The 21,027-nt window shown below is 33.0% G+C and overlaps 2 protein-coding genes across 2 annotated transcripts in view; one reads left to right on the top strand and one right to left on the bottom strand.

Annotated features, from left to right (window-relative positions):
- Window positions 1–21,027, top strand: part of Task6 (TWIK-related acid-sensitive K[+] channel 6) — a 102,460-nt gene that overhangs the window by 31,123 nt on the left and 50,310 nt on the right.
- On the bottom strand, window positions 12,989–14,241 carry LOC108726935 (putative OPA3-like protein CG43998). Its single transcript, XM_018454774.1, has 2 exons — window positions 13,872–14,241; window positions 12,989–13,766 (listed from the first exon to the last, which is right to left on the bottom strand). The coding sequence occupies exons 1-2, from the start codon at window positions 14,145–14,147 to the stop codon at window positions 13,521–13,523; spliced, it is 522 nt and encodes a 173-aa protein (XP_018310276.1). The 5' UTR covers window positions 14,148–14,241; the 3' UTR covers window positions 12,989–13,520.

Raw genomic sequence — 21,027 nt, forward strand, 5'->3', positions numbered from 1 at the left:
GATCTTGCTTCAATCGGCCGGATCAGCCCCAATCTTGTTTTAGTCGGTCGGATCAGCCCCGGTCTTGCTTTAATCGGCCGGATCAGTCTCGATCTTGCTTTAGTCGGCCGGATCAGCCCCGATCTTGCTTTAATCGGCCGGATCAGTCCCGATCTTGCTTTATAACTTAACTAGTACTTAACGAAAATTAACTTAATTATAGTGTTTTGGAAAGCTCTCGAAATGAGCTGTAAGAATGTGCAATGAGAAATAAGGGGTTCCATTTAAAAAATTAAAGGTGACCTTCACGTGACCTTCAGAGGACTATCCAAGGTCAAATCGATGGCACCATCTTATGTCCCCCTTCGAGTCAAACAACTTTTGTCTGAAACATTTTTGTCTACTGGGTTTAGTTTTCGAGATATTTGGCTGGATCATTTAAAATGGGACACCTTGTATAATATACAAAAAAGAAACAACAATCAACGTTTTAAATGTGGTCCGTTTTGCGTTTACAGCGCTTATAAGCATCATTTTTCCTTGTTTAATATTTGTGTGTGTGATCTCTCTCTCTCTCTCTCTCTCTCTCTCTTTGTCTCTATTTTTATATTAGGAATAGTGATAACAATCAAACTTTCTGATATCTTTCTCTTCTCGTTTAAGTTTCTTAATCAAAATCTGTGGCAATACGGTCGAAAAGGAGGCAAAGACGGACTTTTTGTGTCGGATCTACGATATGTATCGATCGATTTGCAGGAAACTCGTTTGTTTTTGTTCAAAGGTACAGTTTTCTTTCTGTTTCATGCTCCTACTGTAGCACCCTTCTCGAACTATTCTCTGCGTAAAAGTTTCCCCGCGCCGAACGATCCCCGGTTTGTTCTCGACAGCGTCATCCAATCCTCTTCACATCGGCCACTCCGTTCTCGTGCACACAAAAGGGACCGCGTGGTCGATGCTGGAACCCGTCATATACATATAACATACCCACGCGTGGATAGGATGGATGATGGGAACGACGAGGAATCAAACAAATGAACTGTACGACCAGTATTGAGAAAGGGACCGCACGATCGGAGACGACGTGCATGCAAACAAACGTTTATTTATTTAACGTTCCATTTAACACTCAAGCTTAAGTTTAAAGGGATTGATCACACGGATGATGATAGTTGCCCAAAAATCTTATCAGAAAATATGTTATTGAATATATTCTATACAATTGTGGTATGTATGTCAAGTACATATATATCATATTTAGTGATTCAAGATTGAATTATTTAAGCATTTTAAGATCTAGTTTCGACCAATATAGAGCTCTAATTTATCGATTGTATTTCTCACATATACGGTCTAAAAATAATAATATACCTATACAAAGATTTTAATTATAACGCATTATTAAATAATCTGATCACTACACTGAAAAAAATTTCTAGTTGAAAATGGACAAATCAGAATTTTCTTGTTAAATTTATTGAAATTCTAGTTGAGATAACCGGAATTCTGTTTGATAAAATATTTCTGGTAAAATCTACTAGAATTCTTATTTTTACCAGAATAATTATATCAATCAGAATTCTAGTTATTTCAACTAGAATTCTAATAATTTAACCAGAAAATTCTGATTCGTCCATTTTTCACCAGAATTATTATTTAATTCAATCAGACCATTTTTCTCAGTGTACTTAAGTGTGCTCAATACGATGATAAGAAATAAGGCTAAATTTCAATATGTAAAAAATTTTTTATCCATTGCATCAACATATTACATTACAGATAATTTACGAGTTAACGGTAACGCAATTCAAATGGAAGTTGAAATAATATTGATATTTATTTCGTCCTGATTGTATTGATTCGAAGAATGCGAGAGTGAAGCTTACAATGGAATATAATAGTATTACTTGTGTGATAAAAATAAAATTACCGATCATCGCGTGTCTCATTTTGTGCGGTCATAAAGCGGACTAAAGCACTTTTCATGAACGCGCGATAGAACATGTGACAATGTGGAAAATAATTTCGTTCCTCAACTAACGGTCGTCATAAAGGGACAAAGTGAGAAGACAAATGCATCGAAGTGTCGGTGAAGCGAGTGATGAAAATGATTGTATGTGTGCTACATTCGAGCATTACAAGAGATATTGCGGAGCATTCCACGTACGTACGTGCGGAAGAAACGTTACCGCGACGAGATCGCGGTAACCGTTATCGTTATCGTGAAAGCGCTCTACAAGAGGACACACAGCTAATCCGAGAGAGATTCGACTGACTGGATACATTATTCGTGCGAACTTCTCCACGCGAGACTCGACAATCGGCAGTGCTATGAGAGATTTCGGGAGGTCGAAGTACGCTGTGTCAGGCGAGAGAATGGAAATTGGGAACAGATGTTGGTGAGTTCTAGTGACAGAGTGTAATTTCGTCATTTAACTGCTCTGCAGATCTCTATAATAATTTTCACGTACACTATCATCTGGAGTCGTAGGCGGGACTTTAATAGCGATATATCATATTCATAACTGAAAATATAATTGATGTAATATTTACGGTGTGAAATAACGGTTGCAAATGCGACAGTTTTAAGATGTTGAAAATGTTCAATGAAGATGGTTAAAATATAAAATATATTGTTTTATTAATATTTTAAATTTGTATTTTAAAATTGTAATGTTTCGTTGATAATAATAGATGTATTTTTTACAAAAGGGGAAAAAGTCATCAAAGTTCTTTCAGCAAAAAAGCATAGAGACATTTCTTTGATACCACTGTCAATAATAACAGCAATAGATATCTACAATAACAGTAGATGGTACCTACGAGATATCGGAAGCTACCTATAATAGAATGGGACTTAAATTTCCGGCATTTTCTCAAGAGTTCGCCTCGGGACATGAAAACGAATCTGAAAATCATTCGATTTATTTAGAGTAACATTATGCTATACTATATGTGATGCAGGAAAGAAACGTATTTGTCGATTGAAGATATACAACAATCAATAGATATTTCTTAACTGTTTTTCCAAATTATTGGGTAATTAAAAGAACATGAAGAATAATACAAAAAGAAGAATAATAAATAACTGATTTTTTCTAATGATTATGCGATATTTACTGTAACGAAATTATTATTTCAGATATAATATAGGTCTCTAGATGATAAATGTGTTTTTGTAATAACATTTCTAAACGTTCTTTACGTTTAATGACATTTCTAAAAGATATTTTAATCTTTTTAGATTAAAGCTTTTCAGATAATTTTAATGTTTTTTTTTGGAGGGAAGGAATATTGTTTTTAACTATTCTTTATAATAATAAGAATAATAAGAATCATATTGGATTGTACATGTGAAAACACTACCAATAGGAAATGGCAATTGAAAGCCAAAGACACTTATTTATTTTTCAATATTTGTTTTGCGTCACAATGGAGAAATGTTACGTCAAAGATTGCAGAGATAGATAAAATTAATCACAAAAAGTATATAATTATAAAGAATAGAAAATAAGAAATAAAGGCTCATAACGGTCGAAGCTGGATTTTTAACATACATATACAGTACATATAAATTCACATCGAATTATTAAGCATTAAAGATCCAGCTTCGACCGTTATAGGCCTTTAGTTCCTGTTTTCTATTCTTTATAATTATATACTTTTTTGTGATTAATTTTATCTATCTCTGCAATCTTTAACGTAACATTTCTTCATTGTTACGCAAAACAAATATTGAAAAATAAATACGTGTCTTTAGCAGTTAAATCAATGCATCAAAACGCGATGGAACATCAATTATTTGAATTTGCGATTCGTTTTCATATGACTATTATTTTCTATTTGCCTTTTATATTTTACATCTCTTGTTTAAATATTTACTTTTCTCTCTCTCTCTCTCTCTCTATATAGAATGTGGGTTTGAGCCAATCTTATAATACATCATCTAAAAATAGTATGATGTGTAAACAGTAGTCTTTAAGCGAGCAAAATGGTTACGTTAGAAACGCCCACTATATAATGAAATTAAATTGCATCTGTGACGAAGGAAATGTGGTGGGAAACTCGGTGGGGTGAGATGGTAAAGAGAAGAGTGATAATGTGGTTGCAAAATCATCGGCGCAGTCGACGCGAGCGGTAAATTAATTTTCGTGAATTATGCATGGACAATTCTATTGCAATCTGGCGCACGAGTTTCGACATTTGCAGTACCATCGGTATCACCATTTGCATGCGTGAATACGTCGATTACAGCGATGATTTTTGTTGAAGCGATGCGATTGATATTTATTAATGGAATAGGACCGAAATATCCGCGATCTCAAGCAATTATATTATCATACGCTTTTGAACCATGCCGTTGATGAAACATCGCTAAAAGGTGGGAAGAAAAAAAGTTTATGAACTAGTTTATTTTGAGTTGCGTCACATACTTCCTACACGTGCCCTTTCAGAGACTTGGTGATAATCGATGACGTAATTAAAAGAAAGTGGAAGAAAGCTGTTTATTATTGGAACAATATACCTACATATAATTAATAATTAATTATTAATAATAATTTATTCTTCTTAAGAGGTGTAAAATATATTAGAAAGCTTCTTCAAATTATTGAAAGATGAATGAGAGATTTTTCTTTATATCCTTTAAATAATAAATTTAATTATATGCGCGCAGCAATTAAAAAAGTATTAATAATCTGTGGAATAGAATATACAGATATACATGACGGCCAAGTATTTCAATGATGATTGTCAAACATCAAATATTGTTTGATAAAAAGTGGGAAATTGTAATGAGTGGAACGATATCGTCGTCTGTCTTTCACTGTTCATAATATGAGCATTCGATAAGAATTATATTTTCATTGGCATAATGTCATGTCGAAATTCTTTGTTACATTAAGAAATAGCGAGAAGTTTGGCTATTTGAACGGAGATAGTTTTTGCTAATATCTCTCCTGTTCATTCGTTGCGTCTGGAGTCATTGTTTTCATTATTTCGGCATTGAACGATGTTCAAACTCGAAGCGATTGACGTTTATAGTTTTATAACTTACTTGGAAATAGCAAGAACAAATTTTTGGACGCGAATAAAATTATTTATGTACATTTGGTTACTTAAAGTGTAACGTGGATTAATCAATGTGCGATTTAAAATTGGGTGTAACAAAATAATTATTTATTTTTCAAAATATAGTTATATTAACTATTTTATCAGTTATAAAAAGCGTGATTCGTATTTTTTGTCAATGTCTAATTCGCGTATGATTCGTGTGATATGTAGAAAACTATATGTAGGAAAGTTTTACTTCGAGGAAAGAACCCTCTTTTTACCCTTGTTTTGATGCTAGGTGCCACATTTTATAGGGCCTAACAGCCGAATTTTGTGAATGAAGGGCAACTGATGTACACTGAGAAAAAAATGCTGTTGATTCAATTAAAGTCTATATTACGGGCTGTTACTAGCATAAGTGATTAATTTATGTATATTTTTATTGACATAAAGACATAAATTATTATTTCAATAATCAAGGCCTTTATATCAATAAAAATATATATGAATTAATTACTTATGTTAGTGACAGCCCGTAATATAGATTTTAATTGAATCAACAGCATTTTTTTCTCAGTGTAATCTTACGTATAGATTGTCAACGTTTCGGCAGAAGTTATGACTGTTTTAACGTTAGTAAAATGTAAAAGTCAACGTTCGCAAATTCTTTCAGTCACTCGCGTTATGTCCGTCCGTGCTCTTTTAGTCGTTTATCCAGGGACGTCCATTATGTCACAAGTTGAACGAATTATTCGGTGAGCAATACTCTTTCTTATTCTCATACTTTCATTTCCGCCTCAGTCCTCTTTCATCTGTATTCCAAATTTAGCACTAAATGCGACTTCCATTTTCACCTCGTGTTGACATTAAATACATTTATCATAATTCGCAAATAAAACAATATCAAGTGAGGTGCATACGCTACGTGCTTGAAAGGAGTAGTGAATGTGCACTGAAAAAAATGCGTGTAATTTTACTTGGAAATTACATGTCTATGACTGGAAAATTATCTAAATTACTTAAATATGATTGGAAATTTACTGGAAATTGTAAATTTCCAATCATATTTAGATAATTTTCCAGTCATGGATCAATTTCCATTTAAAATTATATGCATTTTTTTCAGTGTGTAAGTTTCTTCTAATACAATCATTTTTGACCGTGCGAGCTGATATCATATACTTTAATTGGGTCGACGCACGTTAATTTATTTACGTTTATTTAAAATTATGATGCATTATAATATAGTAAAATAATATATTAAATTTATATAGATGTGTGTATTATATTGTATCTAAAGACGATTTTTTTTGGCGGATGAGTAAATGGCTGCATAATGATTTGTCTTTATTTCTCTTTTCTTTTACGGCGAACGTACTTTTGCATCATTCTTCAGGATATCGTCTTTTCTTCTTATCTCGTTCATTAACTTTATAAAAAATTGAAGTGCTTAAGTAGATTTAGATAAAGATGAAATAAATTGAAATTTTTTTAACACGTAAATACAATTAGTTTATAACTTATTATTATCTTATATCATTAATCTGATGTATACATTAACGCCTATAATAAGATTTTGCTACCTATATACCACAAAATTGATTAAAGATCATAAAAGTCTGTATATATACTACTTTGATCAAAAAGTTCCCGGAATTCATTCAGAAAATTCAAAATACAAGTTTATTTATAAAAAGTGATATTGTCCCCTTCAAAGTACTCCCCATCGACTGCAACGCACTTATGCCAGCGCTTGATCCAGCTCTCGAAACATTTCTGGAACTCTATTGTCGGTATAGCCATTAGAGCCGTCTTCGATTTTTCCATTACCTCTTAGTAGTGAGTGGTTTTTTGACTCGATCGAATAGAAAAAATCGCAGGGAGCCATATCGGGTGAATTCGATGGCTGTTGGATGGTATTCGTTTCGTTCTTGGTCAAAAAATTTAATACAAACTCGTTGTTGCAAATTCAACTCCATTTTTAAAACTGTAAAAAATCGAAAACACGTGCAGAGGTAGATGTAGGGTAGCGCGGGGCTAGTTGTGACACTTTTTCTTTAAATTATTATAAATCTTCACACAATTATGATAGACTAATGGTAAATGCTTTAAAACGTTGCATGTTCATCTGGCTCAATAATTAAGTACTTATAAATTCTTAATATATCTCATAAATAAGAAAAAAATTACGTTAATTACAAGAATGCAAAGTGGACCAATATGCCCCACCTATGGGGCATGTTGAGCATCCTCGAAGGATAAATTGAGCCATGAAGGTAACCGTTTAATGAGGTTATATATTATTAAAAACATGAAAGGATTAAAATATATGTTTAATCGTTGACATAGAATAAAAAGCATTGATAAAGACAGATTTCATTTAAGCAGCTGAGTTTATAAGGTTAGTTATGAGGTACTGGCCCAACAAGCCCCATATCGGTGTTGACTGAAATACCTTTTTATAACTGAAAAACCGTAAATAAAATAGCAACTTAAACATTAAAGTTAAAAAATACGATAATAACTTATATCTAAAAAACACATTTGATTATTATCAATCGCTCTAATTACCATGTAGACCAAAAAGAATACTCACCTAATAATTTTACTTTTGATATACAAAAACGAAAAAGCGTATTTGGCTGTTGATAGCCGGACACAGATTATTGTATTAAGGTACAATAATCTCTGTCTTTGTGCTACATTACGCAAGCATAGACGTATCTATATATATTTTAGTTATTTAGATATTTGCATTTGACCAACTTGCCCCTATGCTCAAATAGCCCCGCTCTACCCTACTCAAGACAGCGTAACTTTTACAAATGTCAAGCTATCGCGACAAAATTTGATGAAAATGTCAATGATAGATGTGGCAATCTAACCAAACAACAAAACTCAAATCAGCTGACTCAGAGCATCACCTGGTGGTAATTCCGGGAACTTTTTGATCAAGATATAGATATATATTGTAGATGTTTATAACTAAATGGCTATTAATATTTTGATAATGAGATAATGTTTTTTTATTTTTTTATCGCTAATGCGTGGTAAACTGTTATGACCCAATTTTCTAAGAATCGATAATTAAAATTTCTACGCAGATCGTGATTATATGATCATACAACTAATATTAGACTAAAAAAAGGAATAATAAACTTTAATATTCAGACGAATTGATGTGACATTACAAATTACATACTAACACCACGCTTTTGTAGCTCAAGTACCTTACTGCTTAGTCCAAGGGCAATATTGTGATCAAAGGGCCGATTTTGCACTCAATGGTTTTCGCTGCACATAAATCTTGCCGTTTGTTCACCCGACCGTAGACTCGTAGAAGGAAGGTCAGAGGTTAAAGTAATCGCTGATTGTCACTGCGATATATCTGTCTTCCTTTCCGTAAATTGCGACAATTTTAACCGAAAGATTCGAATCAATCGGTTCTACAATAACGTAAGCGCATAACATAAAAAATAAATTTATTAATTTATTATGTAACAAGTTTTTATGTAATAACAATGCATCTTTGAGTAACGTATTTGATCAAAAATTGCTTTTCCCGATTATATAGGTAAAACAAAAAATGAGGGTGGCTAAAGCCAACGGCACACGATACTTTTTTCCTCCTGGATTGCTTGCGTTTTAGTAGATTATTAGAATTGCAACACAATGCAGAATTTCTAATAAGTTACTAAAACGCAAGCAATCCAATAGAATCGTGTGCCGCAGATTTAAGCGACTATTTGCGATTTTAGGGGTGACTAGTTTTTTATGTAATTTTTTTTATGTCAAGGATATAACATTTTTAACTTTACGGTCACATTGAATGACCATAAAGTAGTACTTAAATATTATTTTGTTATGTTGTACTTCTTGGGGAGGAATGTACAGCTTTAAACATTTCAGATATTTAAGTAATATTAGAGAAATAAAAATCTATTTTCTATTGTCCTATTTTCTATTGTCCTATTGAATCAGAAGTTTGAAAATAAACTACAGAACAAAGTACAGTCTTTATTATTAGGTATATCTCTCGAAGACGGAGAAAGAGAGAGATCAAAAATACTATAAAAATTTATTCTTACTAGAACAAGTTTTATACATGTCTCTATATGTGGCATAGATTAAATTTCGCCCGTTATGACGTCAGGGAGATCAATTCATCGACCCAAATGGTTATGGCCTAATTCAAGATGTCTTGCACAGAAAAAAAAGGATCAATTTTGTTCGAAAATTTGTTGTGAGAACACGAAAAAAACTAATCAGGTATTAATAGCCGTTGTATGTGTGTGTGTTTTGAATAAAAAACTAATTTCTTTAAAAAAAGAAACTTTTTGGGGGAAGTATGGATATATTTTATAATATTATATGTTTATAATATACATATACCATTTTAAGATCAGATACAATCAAAATAAACTGCAAAGAGGGATTATTGTCTCGTGAGAATTTAATTAACGATAGCTTTATGATTCATATTAATTTACCTCTCTGGTTTCGAGGAAACGGTAGACTCAATGTTTTTTCATCAAGATCGTTTCTAGCTATTTTGTTTATTTTTTATTTACTTTATATTATATATTAGGTGTTGAACTTAATTCCTGCCGTTTTTTCGTCTCCAAAATTGATTTGTTTCGAAGGGAAGATGAATGACCTTAATCAAAATAATTTCCTCCATTTTCTACTTTTTCCCATCTCTCTGGCAACAGGGCAATCCCACGACGGTAGAACGCGGTGTCTTTCGAGGCGATTCATTTATCCACTCATTTTTGGACTTCGTTGTAACTGGAGAAATGTGTGTCCGTAAGTGCGTGTTGCATCGATCGGAACAGATGGTAATCCGACGGTGCCAAGTTTGGAGAGTACGCTGGATGCGGGAGAACTTCCCATTCAAACTCTAGAAGTGTCTGCTTCACGCTTTTCGCGACATGTGGTCGAGTGTTATCATGCAACAAAATGACTTTGCGTCGATTGTTGGCTACGGATGATCATTTTCAATCGATTGGAAAATCTCTTTGGCGTCGAGAAATCTAACCTGTGAGGATTGAATCACTTTCAGCGATATCTAAACTACAAAAGACATATGACTTTATCGTCGAAACTCGCCAGCGTTGGAGCCAGCACTCTCTAGTAGTGAGCGGCAGGAATTAAGTTCAACACCTAATATCATGCAGCTCTGCAAATTACTTTTAACAACTTTATGCAAAACGTATATTCTATTTCAATGTTCTACTTCTCGTTATTTATCTGTACGAATATTGCATTTATAATTTATTGTGATAAACTGAAATGACCTTTGATGCTTTTAGATTGTCGCATATAAAACGATTTTAAAAGTTTGTCTTTTGTAGAACGTTTTTGAGTTACGTCAATTGCATTGGAACGTAAATTGATGGGGAAAATCGATGAATGTTATAATGTCGAAGTAGGACGCTGAAAATAACTCGCAATATAATTCAGTACTTTAGAACAATCACATATTACATGGTACGATAATATATAGTAATTTTTGATTTTTGTATGCTTTTGTCTGTAAAACTTTTTTATTTTAATGGAATAGAATTACGAAACTGGTATTGAAAACGATATGAAGACTCTATCTGATATGGGTACAGATAAACATATAGTTACATACACAGATAGAACGGTTTTATTAAAGTATCCAAAAATTTACCTAGACAGATTTGAAAATAATTAGGCCATCTAAATAATTATATAGGTCGCTTAAGCTTAATGATAATGCTCTGCAAGAAATTTTAACATTCTAGCTACTTTATTTTGAGCGCTCTACAGAATTATTTTAATGATCTAGACAAAATTATTTTCAGATCTGTATTTAGTTAAATTTTTAGGTTCCTCAATATATAAAACCGTTCTTTCTATGTCGTTATTAACGAAAAATTGTCGATATAATACTATTGTGTGTTTTATGCAGTATAATTTACATGTATAAAGAAATGAACTTTAGTATAAAAAAAGAGACGATCGAGTAAATATTCGCTTAAGTTTTCAATTCGGAGTACTTTCTATGCTTCTCTCTTTAACGGGGGAGATAACAAGAATGATTTCGTAGAAAATTAGTGTCTCATTAACATCTCGGTAGCTATAGCAAAATGACTTGCCTTATCGCCAAGTTTTCACCTTACAAAGTGAGCGTCAAAGAATTATATCTGACCGTGATTCAGCACGCGGTTGTAATTATAGCTATCTCTGATATTATTTCTCTTCTCGTGAATAAGAAGATAGAAGCTTGTTTATTCTTTTTATTCTGACTGAATTATTTATTTGATTCAAATAAATTATTCGAGATTGCATTGCAATCAAGATTATTCTTGAGTATTTCTCTTTAAGAAATTTATTTCGATTAACGATATAACGCGATTAACTGAGTAGTTCAGAAAACTATATTTTTTAACTTTCTCATTAAAAATCTCTCTTCACAATGTTACTTAATTATTATATATTATGACTAATTATGATATATGAGTAGAAAGCTTTAGACAGAAATATAAATTATAATTCGAAAATAAATAAATATTATACAGGAATGAAGTATGAAATAGAGAGTGATTTACCATGATTATTTTTTATTCCACATATTTCACTCTAACATGTTATCTAGAAAATTTAACCTCTCAGGAAATACAGAAGCTACGGAAAGATCTCACGAGTTTATCTCTCGAATTCTGTCAATATTTTTATTCATCGTACGCCAATAGAGTACAAGATGCACCGTTGCTCTCTTGTTACCCGATTTGAATCGGTGTGTATCGTGCGAGAATCGGGTCCCTCGTAAAGGTTTCCTCGGTCGCGATGTCACGGAGACATCAATATCGAATTTCACGTCTGTCTCAAACCGAACTCGCAATGTTCTCTCTCGAGACTCTCGAATGCTTGGAGATCTCGGATATACGATCGGTGTTTCCCTCCTTATACACGTAGGTGTCTAAGATTCTCGCGTGCATATGACGTTTATCTTGTTCCTTGTAATATTCCATGTGGAGCGGTTCCGAGGCAGTGTATGTCTCTCAAATGATATAATTCCAAAAAGAAAACCGAGAACAGACATGTTCTCCGCCGTATATCATACCATTTTCAAGTTTCTTTAATAGAATAACGCTTAGACTGGGATAATCCTTTTTTTCCGTCAACTATTAGTATAATAATAATATTCTGTTTAGAGAGAGAAAGAAATATGCATATATTTCATAGAAATTTTGCAAAAGTTCGTCACATTTAGCACGAAATGTGCATGAGAGATATATAAATATTGGAGCGACGTATAAAAAGTATATACAAATAAGATATGAATATGTTAGAATATAGATGTATTATTCCGAGGGTTAAAAGAAATGTTTTTTTGCTTTGAAAGCATTGAGATCGTATAAGACATGTACGAAGGGATGAGATAAATCGTCTTGCAATCGGCGTTTTCAGGCGAAATTTTAAATATATTAAATATATTTTTTTTTTCTTTTCGCTAAAGACCTTTTCTTTTCAGTCAAGAACAGTCGAGGAAGAAGATCGTAAAAATATTCCGTTTCTCCAGTGCAGAGTACCTACATTTTTAATTGGGCTCCTGCCGGCAACATTCCTCCGCGAATCAATTTTAACTCCGGCGATCTTGTACTTATACGAACTAATTACACATAGACAGACAACGTTACTCGTGCATGTGTTTGTGCAAGAGATTGCAAACTTCGCTGCCAGTTCCGGTTTGGACTTCTTGAATTTGTAGTCGGTTTGCTCCGAGGTTTGCTCCCAGCAGTGATGATTTAATCATCGATTATTTAATCATTGATTATTTGCGATTTTCACGATTAAATTTTTATTACATTGATAGAAATGTGCAACATCTTTTGCTATTTTTTAGAATGTCATTTATGTAAATCTCCAAATTATTATTCAATATTCTATGATGTGAATATATATATATATATATATATATATACGAAATCAGATATGCGATAATCTACTCTTCGCTTGTCGAATTAACGTGATTCGCGCATTTTCCGTAACGCCTGCTTCTAATGATATTTTCCCCTTCTTTGTCGATTTTGATGCTGAAAGTTAAATTTCATTCAAGCGCCTGCCTGTGAAATCCATCACAGTGAGTCAGACATGCAGCGAGAACGCGCGCGGAAATAACGTTCATTATGCTAACGAATGCTAATGTCAACCGGAACGACAGACAGGCGAAAACGGAAGAATATATTCGCACAAAGTTCGAACTGTCGTTGACGTGCTAGCGGGGTCTGCATTCCATATGAGGATCGTTCAACCGTTTGTGGTTCACCGAGAACGTAATGCGACAAATTCTATCCTCGGAAAGAAATTGTGACGACAGGGAACAGAGAAAGAGTTCTTCTTTTCCGTCCGCCGCCGCACGTAAATGCGATATTTTAACGACGCGACAAATGTCTTTTAACAATTCTTTCGCGACTGACTTTTCGCAATCTCCACATCTGCCTCAAATCAAATGGAATATTCTATTCGCCTTTCTCCTCGGGATCACTCGGTAATGTACATCCGACTTGTCTCGAATACTCCACAATGATTTCTTTGAGTTGTTTCGTCAAGATCACTTGATCCTTGACTCGCTGCATCAATCGATCTTTCTTCGCCTCTAAGTCATTGAGCTCCTGAATTTTCAGTTGCTCAGAGACGCGCGATCTCTCTCTAGCCTTTCGTGTTTCATATATAAGTACGCTCCCCAAAAATCCAAACACTAATGCCTGAGGGATTAAATGAATTCAAATTTTATTTTGCGAAATGCAACCAAAAAAAATTAGTATTTCAATAATATAATCAGCGTATAATATCATAATTGCTATCTTTACCTCGAGTAGTAGTGTTGTTCCTGCTTCCATTGTGTGATCGTCATTAACGGGTCTTTTTTTCGCTATAACTGAAATCTGTCGCCATTTTATCATATCTTCGCATAAATAATAAAAACGTCCCAGTTGAATTAGAACATATTTTCTTAAAAGCGGCTGTTTCTTCACACACTTTACTATCGCCTTCGACAATGGCTGCGTGATTTGTCTTAGGAGCTGTCCAATAAGATTCGCACCGGGAAACCCTTGCACTACCATAGCTATATGCGTCCATCTCATCAAAGGAAATAATTTAATGAAACTTCCCTGTGAACGCCATTTGCGAATAATTAATTTTTAATTTGCTGAAATATTATTCTTGTGAGAGAAAATACTAATTTATTTTATTTACATATTTTGACATAAAGAAAATTATAATTGGGGTTAAGTTGTTCGTTTCCACATTATATAAAAATGTGACAGCTCTTGAATTTTATTCGTTTGTTACAATAATAAAAATCCTTAACTTTATGCTTTTAGAAATTGTCAACATATTCCTTTCATTTTTTATTGTATCATTTGCTTTCGTGTTTTTATTATTAAAATTTATTAGAGTTACGCAATGCTGCACGTATGATTCTTCTTTGAAATAAATTATGATTAAAAGAAAATCAATAAATTGAAATTACATGATCTACATTTTAATTTTCATGTTTACGATTACAAATTTATTAATTCAGAAATGTCTCTCTCTCTCTCTCTCTCTTTCTCTTTTAGTAAGCTTCTTTTATAAAATGAATTTCAACATAGACATAGGATAGTATAACACAAATGGTATAATTTTTTTTCATGAAATAACATGATGGTTTGGCATTTCCCTTAATTAAATTTGAATATGTAATCTTCATAAGAAATATGACGGGCGAATATTTTCGGAACGGTCCAAGTTACCATTTTGGATCTCTACATTTTATGCTAGGATCGGAAAGTATGTGTGCTTCTCTCATATCGACCAAATGGCTAAACGAATTATATCCATCTGTATGTCAAAAATCACAGGGCTGACCCGGTTGTGCGGTATACAATGGTAGGTTGCAATTACTTCCGATTGGAAAGTGATAACCGCATAACTCTTTTGAAAGCTCATCAAAGTGAAGTATCATTTCAGCAGCGTGCAAAATATACATTTTAAATGACGGTGAAATAGGAATATTAATTTTATTATATACTTATCGTATAACACCTCAAACTCTATACAAAATATAAAATACAAAATATATCGAGGAAAATTTCTTTATTAAAACAAAATCTCAGAAAAAATTTTAATATCACCACGTAATTACATTAGTTAGTATCGAATGAATTAGTCATATATGCATATATATATATATATTATTTTAATATGCGTATATCTATATAATTATATATCTATTAACTTTGATATACATTTAGATTGCTGCATGTAAAGTTATATTTAGCTATATATTTATTAATTTAATCATTCGACTCTATTCAATTGATTTTCGATAAATGTTTGAAGAGAAGTAATTTTTTTTTAATAACGTTTTTTTAATTTTAAATTAATTAAATTTTATTTTTAAATTTTATAAATGTCAATTTGTCAATTTGTTTAATTAATGATTACAGAAAAAACATATTTGTAAAGAATTTTGCGTTGAAAAATATCAGATATGACGCATGGGTTTGAATTCAATTCTCTGTTAAATATATATGATAATTATATCCTTCTCTCTCTTTCTCTCTCTCTCTCTCTCTTTCATTTGTCTCCTATTAAAAATGTACTTTAAATGCGCTTTGTGACACTGCATGTTGACCTATATACATACATACATAAAATAAATACACGTGATGACGTGAGACGATGTTTAGGTCGAGAATTTGTTTGACTGTCGGGGCGACGTTTTTCCCCCTCGTTTGATATAACATTTTCATCCATTTCCCTTGTGTCTCGATATCATCTGGTTGGATTTACCGACGAAATCGAATCCACTGAAATGACGCAGTCGAGGTATAAGCCGTCATCCGTCGCCGAGATCCACTAGATTGTCGCAAAAGTACGAACCGCATATGATCTCTCGCGAGAAAATCCAGAATTTTGCTTTCATCCTTTACGTATCAATCCTTTTTATATGGAATACGCTTTCCGTGATCTTATAAATAATGTTCAATAGAATTTCTAGAAATAACTGTCGATCGCCAATTTAAGTTAACTAGGATTTAACTAACAAGAGTATAGTAATACCATAGTAATTATCTTAATTTTGCACTTTTTGTTGTGCAATAAAGTTTAATATATTATACGTTTGCGACAGAGATATAAAAATAAAAAGATAAAAAAAGTTGCTACAAAAAAATTGTATTCCGTCCTTTGGATAGTCACGTTAATGTAACTATATGACTTTTTTATTTGAACACATTTAGTTATATGAGACGGACATATAAAGTGTGTATATGTAAATTAATACGTCACTATGAAGAGAACTTCCCTATTTTTTTAGACTTTTGACTTTTATTGCTTATAATTAGTATGCGTGATACTTAGTATGTCATATATTTATCTTTGAATCGAAAAATATATAATTCTTTAATTATATTTGTTCCGTATTTTTTAAGATTTTGTCTTTAAATCTATTCGTTTTTTCAGAGTTTAGATTTGATTATATATCAGATACTTTTATGCAGCTTTATATTTCCCGAGAAATGTAGGCGAAAACAGAGATACAATTAGAGGTTTACTGATTAAATAAGAAAAGAGATTATTTTTAAATATTAAGTACTTTCCAGACAAATGATAATTGAATATAGGAAAGTAAAATTGTCTCTCGGCTCCACTTAGTTAGAAGAGATACATATGTATCTTGGTTACATATCTAGGAAATGAAATGTCTGTTCCATCTTCAACACGATATGGATCGGTCTTCCGGGACTCGATTTTGGCACATCACTTCTTTTCTAACCAACGATCCTTGATTCTCTCTCTCTCTCTCTCTCTCTCTCTCTCTCTTTCTCTCTTGAATTGACTGACTCGATGAACGATTTCATAGTCCTCTCAGCCGCCTCTTGGGGCGTCCTTTCACTTTTACCCCGCGATCGATCCGACCTACGCCCCTATGTATGACTATTTGCGGGGCCCGCGTGCGGGATAGAAAAGAAGAATCTTTATGTGCACGTGTGCACTACTCCGTGACATTTCAAAGTTCATAGTTCATTATAGAAATGCTGACGAATGATATTAATTTTTGAATAATAACTGATTGAATTTAATAATTTAATAAATAGATCGATTTCAAATAGTAAATAAACTATTCTAGAAGGAAGGAGAGAAAGAAAGAATTTTATTTTATTAATACGTTGAGATCCTTTGAATTTGTATTGTATTTATTGAATTGGTGATATTTTCATAACAGCATTTAAAATAGTATCTCTATTTTGAAATATAATATAATCGCTGTATGTATGAATTTCATGGTTTTCATAAGAGAACAATAGATATTTTTGGTGGAAAGATGGACAACGTTTGAAGCTTGTTTCGTGTGATGCTCGATGCAATTATTGCATTTGCATATTTGCATTTTATTCAGTTAATCTCAGTTTCATATATGGTGATGCCATTTTGCCAGCAGTTTGCATGGTAGAAAATAAAAAATAATCCTTTTGTGATCGTTTGAAAGGAAATATTTGTAAAATGTCGATTAACGCGGTATCCATAATGAACTTTTTTTTCACGGAATTACATAAGTACAACTAAAGACCATAGAATGCATGCACTTTTTTCGTTTTAATTAATGTATATCGGATTATCATCGTCACCGATTTTACCATCGAGCGTTTGAAATCTCCGTATTCAAGAGCATCAAATAACAGCCGCCATTAAAAGTGTCGATACGCAATTTCCTGCGAAAACACGTCGCCGATGCCGGCGCTGCGCGTTAGGAAAATCGGCGAGGAAATATCGGAAAATGTCGACGAGGTCGGCAGGCGAGGTGTAGGCGAAGAGGCAGGACAGCGGAATGGAAGGACGCTCGTTCCAGGAGCACTTCTCCCGTCCGTCGTGACCGCATGGAAGGCAAAGAAAAAAAAAGATGCCTATTTATAAACCATTAGCGGAGAATGAAGTTTAATCAGGCTGACGACACCCCTCGCTCTGCCTCTATTTATTGCTCCTCGGTTGATCAATACATTAAATGTTAGGATATCGCTATCACTGTCTCGTTTGAGAAGTCTCGTCGGAGAAGATTTTGGTTGATCGTCCGATTAAAACTTTTCCTCTACGCGAATTGCGTTGATAATCTTTTATTCTTTTTATAATGCGTCATCATTCGTCCTTCTTTTTTTTGATTTTCCCGTCGCGTATTAATCCAAGAAGAAAGATTCCACGCACTAGTTCCTCAATAAACGGTTATTATTTGTTTACTAGACGTAGTTTTTAAGTCACAAACATGCTTGATATTTATTTCTAAACGTGGATATTTTGGGGTTACTATCTTGGTCCTGTCCTATAAACTCTCTGTAGTTATTTAAAAGAAGGGAGAGGAATGCCAGAGGTCCATGATTTACCGCTAAATATACCTGACACTTTCCCCATAACGAGAGAACACATTCTATGTATCAGACAAGTAAAATTCCAAAATAACTACAAATAAATTCCTGATTAACTAAGATAATTTAAAAAAAAACTGCAATTGAGAATAAAATACCTTCGAGGGAGATTATTTGCAGTTTATGTAATGGAAATTGATAATATAAATAGTTCGATGATATAATTAAAGACAATTGAGACAATATAAATGTTTTATCTTTTATGTTATTTCATAATTATTTATAAATAAATGAATATATTTCTGTTTTACCTTCTTCATAACAATATGAATGGATGGAGTTATATTTAAATTACACGTTTTTTTTATCATTATGTCACATTATATTATATTTATATTTGATCCAGCTCTGTACCGCCGTTTAATTTATATTTAGACACATTAGCGTGATAGAGAATAGTGCTCCCTGTTAGTTTCAATTAGCATCAGCCTCGTGTATTATGTGCGTTACACATAAACAGAAATACATATCAAAATAGGGAGGGATAGTTTTAGCACGATGGGTTCATTTGCATAACGAATTAAATAGAGAAAACAGCGTGCGTGATATTATATATAATAGTAGAACTGTATAGGGGGTGGATAGAATCTCGTGTTTTTCTTTTATAAGTTATATGATATTATCTAATTAAGATATAGATAAAAATCTAAATGAAAGTTTTTTTAGTAATGTAAATATTGAATTATAACATGATTTCTTTGTCATAAGCAATTGCAATAGAATAAACTAATTTTTTCAAAATAGCTGCTAAATAATGCAATCTTATCTTTTATTTAGAAGGTACACCTAAACCTACACAAAAGAATACATCTAAATAAAAAATTAATTCAAAGGTTAGAAAAATAATGAATACTTATCTTTTTTTTCTTTTACGTGAAATATATATTATGTTTTACATTTTTACGCGATACGGCTAATTAATATATCAGGCCTTTCTTTGACATTCGACGTGACTCACGAAAAGGGCGAGGCAATCACGCGAGTCTATATTCTCATATGTTCATAAATGTAAACAAGAGAACATCCTACATCACACCTACATCATGTCTATTCGTTTGCTAAACGAATGACTGATAATTATCGTTAATATTAACGTCAACGGTACAGTGTGCTTTCAACGTGTGCGTTTTCTATCGGATTCCATTCAAATAGAATACGTTAAATTTAATGTACGATATTTTATGGAAATTATGTAAGTTGTACCAAGCTAGATATTTTTCCAAAGAAATCACCGAAAAAAAAAACCAAAGTAAATGTACACTTTAAAATCTGTGGAGTGAAATCTAATTCTAAAGAGTGAAATCTCACTCTTAAAAATTGACAATTGAGCCACTTTTTTCAATGCTGGTTCAATTGTCATTATTTTGCATTAAATTCCACTTCAAAGATTTTATAATATACAAGAATTTATTAAAGTTTCTATGGATGGACAGTTTTTATAGATGGACTTTGGCGAAATACAATTTAATAATAAATACGACTAAAAAAAAGCTTTCCGAAGTTGTAGCAAACAAAAACATATTATATCGTGCAATCACTCGCCTTAATACCGACACAGCTGACGTTTCCGAAAGACTTTCCACAAACTCAAAGAAAATAGAATGGCGCTCAATAGAAGCATGAGGGAGGCGGGGAGTTTTCGCTATGGAGACAACGTATCGACGTAAGAGTCCTCAAGCGGTAGATAAATCTCCCATCGTAGAGAGGGAATTATTTCCACTTAACCGGTCCCTGCATAAATGAGCTCATGCGAAACTGTCCGTGGTCGCAAGAACGGAAGCGCGGTATATCGCGCAAACCGCTTCCACGAAACTCGGACGTTGCAAAAACCTGATCTCACGGCTGACGTAGCTCGAATCGCATCCTACCCAGCAACAGCGGCAGCGTATGATTACAACCCGCGCCCCACGCGAAAGTCTAGAAATTCCTTATAAAAACTTTCTTAAGAGCATTATCTAACACGTCAGATCTAAATCTCATTTTCGCAACAAACTGGATGGAAATTAAGCGGATAATGTGGCATAGCCCAACATGGATCATTGAGTTTTTCGAGAAAGGACAAAGATGCCGGGACATTCGCATTTAGTTTATTTAAAATTTAAATATTTTGCAAATGATATTTTTGTGCATTATAAATGCATATTTTTACGGTATGACTAGAAGTGAGATTTTTAGACACTTGTTTATTTGAATTTTTTTTTTTTAAATCCTAGATCGTATGAAATTTTATATTGTAATCTAGAAATGTGCATTTAAAAAAATTAAGTAAAACCTAAGTGTGATCTTAATAAAAATAAATGTATGTCATCTCAGGATCAATGATCTGAATTTGCGAACTAAGAATCTTGGCATAGTGAACTGCAGTCACTGGCTATCCGGGCAAAGTCGTCGAGAGTAAAGAATATATTTTCAATAGCAGTGCGTGGATCCGCAGCAGAAACGGCGGTAGCGGCTGGATCGCGAGGGTATGGGCGGGAGTGGTTGTATATTTAGCTATAAACTTTTATATACTTTAATGGTACACCGACCGCCCCTCATGGCCGCTATCGCCGCCGCCGCC

Source organism: Mycetomoellerius zeteki, unplaced genomic scaffold (genome assembly GCF_001594055.1).
Source record: "Mycetomoellerius zeteki isolate Tzet28-1 unplaced genomic scaffold, Tzet1.0 scaffold112, whole genome shotgun sequence".
NCBI lineage: Eukaryota > Metazoa > Arthropoda > Insecta > Hymenoptera > Formicidae > Mycetomoellerius > Mycetomoellerius zeteki.